Below are 6000 nucleotides of genomic sequence, written 5' to 3'. Positions count from 1 at the left end.
TGGGAAAGTCTCTGGTAGAGGGAGGTAGCTTCCACAGTTTCCTCATTGCAGTGAGAGCCTCGCTTACTTCAGCGCCTTCAAATTCCTCAATTAGTTTCTGGCTCTCCTGTAGTTCTGATGAGGAAAGTTAGCATTGTAAGATTTGAAAAGATGAGTGATAATGAGAATATGAGTTCTTCAGATCTCTTGTTACTTTCTCTTTCTCCACTGCTTTTGATCTACAGCACGGAACAAAATAGTGAATAATGTGGCATGGTTTGTTTCCTTTCAGGAGTAAAGGATTTAGCAAAAATAAATCTCTAATCCTCCTCATCAAAACCTGTGTTAGCCCTTATCCTATACCAGTGGCAAACTCTCTAATCCATGTAGTTGCAGGCTGCTCCCTGTTTTTAAAGTGTAATTTTTTGTGTAATTTTAAACTTTGATGATGATTCAGTGTTCATAGTACAAGGGTACTATTTTAACTGTATAGTAAGACACAGTGTTTCTCTCTTCTAAAGCCATCTTTCTATTTTTTTTAAATGAAAGATGTACTTTGAATCAGAGCGTGGGATGGGGGAAGAAGGGCATTCCATGTTACATTTCAACATCTGATTTAAGTGTTTGTTTGAGGATTAAGTGGCACAGGCCTTAGGTAGGGGAATAGAGCAGGGTGCAAAATAAATTTTCAAATCTCCACACTGAATCATTAGGGCTTTTCCTAATACCCAGAGATTTGATTTGAATGAATGGCTATCAGATTAACCAAGGAGTATAAAGCTAAACTTTAAAAAGATGCAGGCCAGGATGAAAAGATTGTTTTATTTTCTCTCTTGTGTCATGCTTACAGCTTGCTAGGTTTTAAAGCTCATTCTCCTTTTAAAAAAACAACAAACACACACAAGTAATCCTGAACAAGAACATTGGGAGGCCAGAGAAAAACATTTTTTACTTTAAATAAAAGACAACAACACTCATTTGTTCAGCTGTCATCCTCTTATGTAAATGCCTGTTACTAAAACAATTGCCCATTGGTTAGTATTTGGAACTACATTAGGCTAGATTTTGCCTAGAACACAGTCCACAGCAATGGTAAAGTGTTGCTGTGGTGATGTTGCTGGGTCCCGATGGGGTGGGGGACAAAAGAGGCAAGCTGTCCCAGGCCAGGTGATTTAAAAGGGCCAGGTGGGCTCCCAAATGCTGTCCCTGCTCCTATGGCACTGGCTGGAGCCCTGGGCCCTTTACATCACTGCTGGAGTACTGGGCACTGCCGTGCAACACTTCTGGAGGTGGGGGAGGGGGTTGCAGGAAAGGGTGTTGGACAGAGGCTGGAGCTGCCCCCTATGGGAAGACTTTTAAATTTCTTTCACCACTACCAATCAATCTTCTAGCCCCTGTTTTTGCTGTATCACTTCAGTCCTCAGAGAACCCCTTTGGCCACATGATTTAACTTCTTCCCCAGCCTTGCCATGTGTCCATGCTCTGTGGGGTGCTCTGATTGCTTCAGCCATCTGATTTCACAAAGGAGCTCAATTGCTTTTTTTATGTGCATCCTGAATGAAAGGTAGCTGTTATGTCCACCAGCTTCAATGCAGTTTCCCAGTGCCTTGGTAGCTCATAACTTCAGCCCTACCTGAAGGGAACATAATACCGGAAGAAGCAAAATTCCCTCCTCTTCAGAATATCAAAAGTGATATTTTCCACCACTCTTTCTGTTCCTTTGGTGCGGAGGGGCGGCAGGGAGGGGAGGAGAACATCATAAACATGGTGCTATTGCCACTAGGAGCTGGCATAGTTTTCTGTCATAGAATAGCACTACAGGAACAGAGAAAGCCTCATGAGAAAAATAGAGCCTTAAAATTTCCCTTTGTCCTTGGAGGGGGTGTATGAATACATAGTTATTTTCTTTGCATCGCTTCAGGTGTGGGGGAGTGAGTGGTAGGGGGCAGGGAAGAACTCACATTAGTGCTAGTGATTCATATGTTACTCCCCATGAGGGTATGAGTGCTATTTCTTTAAAACTACCAGAATACCATGCAGAAAACAGGACCGGGAGGTTTCTAGGCAGAAGTTCCTTAGTGCAGCAGCAAAAGAACAGTGTTACAGCTCATACTGCCTTCATGTAATAAAGTATGCTGTACAGTGACTGCTTCTGTGGTTCTTTGGTTTAGTCACACAACACCCTTCATTGTAAGCAAAACTTAGGGGAGGTGTGGATTACCCTCTGATGTTTAAAAAACTATTGAAATCTATGGTCCTAATTCCATTTTTTCTTATGCCTGTGTGAATCAGGAATATTTGTATTGAAATCAGTGTAATGATGCCTGTTTGAAACCAGTACAAGTGAGAAGTGAAACCTTAGACAGAGATGACATGCATCAACTAATGATCTGTCTGAAAGAAGTCATTGAGAGAAGGATCCAATATAGAATAGAGATTAATAAAACATAAAGGAGATATTTAAATACGCATATTTGAATGAAGAGGAAAGCATCCTAAAATTAGGGAACTTAGGAAGAAATGAAGGGAAGTGGATAGAGGAACTTCCGTGATAATGAATTATTGTGATGGTTCTTTTTCTTTTTCCTGGGCATTTTCACCCATCTCTGATAGACTCTTCAGCTGGATAATCTCACATCTTAGTTACTTCTAAATATACAAATGCTCTATTGTTGAAACTGATGCACAGACAACGTAGTGGTAGCTGGGACTATTTGGATCTCCCTCCAGAGATGTAGATCTTCATTGCTTCACAAACCAAGAAAGAAGATGTTGATGAAGTAAAGATCAAATTTTTGGAAAGCTCTGCTAAGCGCAGGTGAGCAGGCACTGAAAATATACCGTGCAGCACTAACCCCAGTTTTATCCGAACAGCAGCTTTGGCTGTGCAACTAACTGAACGCATAGGTCTGCACTTCAGAGACAGACCTGGCAATCTGCTGCAAAGCTGGCAGGCCACTTAGTTCTCATTCCTCTTGCTCTTAATTTTTTTCTGTCATGCGGAAGCAGTTCAACATCAGATTTTGACACACGCAAGCTATTGTCCCAAAGGATTCATTGAGCAGGCTGTCTTGCAGCTGCAGCATTTTCCACCAGTTAAATTGACAGTTGCCTACTGTGTGGAGTTGCTAGGAGAAGGTGAATAGTCATGATTACAGCATATTCCCTTAATAACAACCTGTAGAGCTCTCTCATTTCTCTTTGGAAGGGATTTATACATGTCTTATAGTCCTGGCTTAATGTTTGTTCAGTTATGTTGTTAAGAGGCTGGTAGATATTTATTCATTAAAGACCAATTCAGGATCATCTAAAGAGACACAGCTCTGGCATTTAAACAAGCATTTGTTTTTTACAGTGGTGCAGCTGATACTGGCTTCTACCATCTGCTTTCCTATTGCAACCTGCTTCTCCGACCTGCACAGCAAACAAACAAAAAAAAATTTTTTTTCAGGACTGCTAAAGTCATTCACATTTATCCTGCATGACAATAAATTTGAATACATTTTAAGGAAGCTTTTATGCTTCTGTGCATATCTATACACCAAATGAAATGCCTGGGTAAAGAGCTTGAGCAGTCAGTCAGGGAGTAGTATAGTAGCTGGCTCACATGTATGGAGTAGACTTGTGAGGTCAGAAGAGCTGTTTATACTGCTGTATGCTTAGGGGGAGAAAGGGAGTGAATTTGCCTATCAAAGTGAATAGCGATTCAGCCAGAAGCTTTCCTTAGCTTTGTAATTCTGAAATGTTTTGATAGATGAGAGCTGCTGCTGTATAACGTGTGGATCCTCTGACGTTTGTAGTGGACTAAGGAATGCTTTTACTTGCTGCTGAGCCTGACTATAACTGTATTGCTGTAGGACAATTACCATGGGGTCTAGAGCCACTGAAACAACCCAGGAACTGGAAAGCACTTCTTTAAAGTACCAAATAGGAGGACACGCTGAGAAAATGTGGCAACGGCTCAAAGGAATGTGAGTAGATCCTCTCCTTGTTTTTGTACTGTTTCCTGGAACGGATTTGTTTCTTTTGAATGTGACTAATCAATACAGAGAGAATTATTTTATAAGCAGTAATTAGTATTTAATATCAGAATGACTTGCCTTTGAAAATATATAGTAGATATTAGATTCAATCACGTTAAGAAATATATGGACAGTAAAATAACTGTTGCCCAAATCCAAATGCATGTAACCTCTTGAACCAGACAACTCACTGCACTGTGACATTATTTTTCATGTACTATCTTTAGAATCAGCATTTCTAGAGCTATATCGTAATTGTTAGAAATGGTTCCCTTTGGAGCTGGTACTTGTTCCCCTGGAAATGGTGGTCCATTTAGGTAAGTGTATAATTTCAGTACCTTAGACAGCTAGCTGTAATTTACACTGCTTGGTTGTACAGGTGGAGCAGCTTGTGTTGAGAGGGTCTTTGGTATTCATAGGGATGCTGTATGCTCCCTGTCTTGCATAGCTTTCCTTTTTAAACACTCACCGGCTCATACAGTCACTAACGTAACATCTATAAGACACAGGCAATTTAAATGCTGGAGAATAAATGCATTAGCCAGTGTGTTCCTAAAGCCACAAAACTTCAATAGTGCATTTAGAATGACTATTTCTGTAAAGCTAACATTACACTCAGATATATATGTTACTTAAATAACAGTTTCTCTCTCCAGTGCTTTGGGAGCAAGGGGCCAGCATTAGCCTTTGGACTGAGAAATCTGAAATGCTATGCAACAGATGCTATCTAGTGTGTAAATAGCAGAAAGAACATTATTGATTTTAATTTAAAACCTATGGAACATTACAGCATTTAGAGGCTTAGTTGCACTAGAGTCGGAACAGGAAGGTATAAATTAACAGGTTTCCTATGACAGCCTGGTTTTCCTGTGCCTGCTATGGGGATTCATTCTGAGTGGGGGGAGGCATTTTTTTTTTTTACCACCTGCTTGTGTTCCTTCAGTGGGAGACAGCTTGAAGTTGTGGTCAGGGTGCTTTAGGAAACCAATTGGCAAAGACACTTGGGTACATGCACTGAATTCTTTGACCACTTTGTCTAACTCTGCATACTTTTGTGAAAAGGCTGGGCCCTGTGAACTCCAGCGAATGCACTAGTGGCAGAGGTGTATCAGCCATGTTTCATGCTGTAACCTCACCTGATGGAGTTTCTATCATTGGAGACCTCCTCCAAGTTTTATAGAGACTTCCATTGGCATAGACTCTAAGTTGGCTTAGTATTTGTAACGTTCTCTGCAATTCAGCCTCCTAGATTAAAACTTTTTTTCAACCATCTCCAGTTAGTAAATTGGGTCCATTTTATTATAACTACTCATTAATAAAGAATATCTTCACTCCATGCCACATATATAGGAAATAGGATTAATTCCTTTGAGAGTATGTAAATCAATGTATGGAGTTCGAATCTGTAAATCACAATATGCCCATATTGTAAATAGCAGCTACTCCATGAACATTGTTCTTACGATAGGACTTGTAAAGCCAAACCACCTATTTATTTCTTTTTGAAACTAAAACTTTTGACAGAGCCAGCCAAACACTTTTCTCAGCCTTTCCTGTGATTTCACTGTCAGATGGGGACCTTACAAAGAATATTGAATAAAGCAAGTTGACAATGTTAATTGTTTCAGGGGAGATCTTTAGAGACAATATTTATGCAAAGTAGGTAATGGTGAGAAACAAGTCTGATCTCAATGTGGAATCCATGGCTCTGAAGAGGAATTGATAAATTATTTACTAATCAGCTAAGGGAGTTGATTTCTCAACGGGGAAGTACAAGACAGTATCTGTTAAGGGAAAAGAATATAACTCCAAAAATCAAATCCTACCCTCGGTTATTCAGGCATGGTTCTCATTGAGGGCGATGGGAGCTATTCTTGTGAGTCCAGAACAGAACTGTACCGCTGGCAATCACTATCCACTTTCATCAGTTTAAAACTATTGTTTCAATAAGGCTTTTGTTGTCATTTGTGAGGAGAGAAAGAGGATTTCTCTGGCCTGC

At 40.2% G+C, this 6000-nt stretch overlaps 1 protein-coding gene across 3 annotated transcripts in view; it reads left to right on the top strand.

Moving 5' to 3' along the window:
• Positions 1-3827: 3827 nt before the first annotated feature.
• PDE1A (phosphodiesterase 1A) overlaps positions 3828-6000 on the top strand; it is a 289140-nt gene continuing 286967 nt past the window's right edge. For 2 of the 3 annotated variants that reach the window (XM_075933755.2, XM_089779787.1), the window contains exon 1: positions 3832-3950. In XM_075933755.2, the coding sequence (XP_075789870.1) occupies positions 3847-3950 (104 nt within the window). In that variant the 5' untranslated portion in view covers positions 3832-3846. Of the gene's footprint in view, positions 3951-6000 lie in introns of all 3 variants that reach the window. The other variant, XM_025183938.3, reaches the window with a different exon arrangement.

The sequence above is a fragment of the Pelodiscus sinensis genome, chromosome 7 (assembly GCF_052426305.1).
Source record: "Pelodiscus sinensis isolate ZL-2025 chromosome 7, ASM5242630v1, whole genome shotgun sequence".
Taxonomy (NCBI): Eukaryota; Metazoa; Chordata; order Testudines; family Trionychidae; genus Pelodiscus; species Pelodiscus sinensis.
This window is presented reverse-complemented; position numbering and strand designations above follow the sequence as displayed.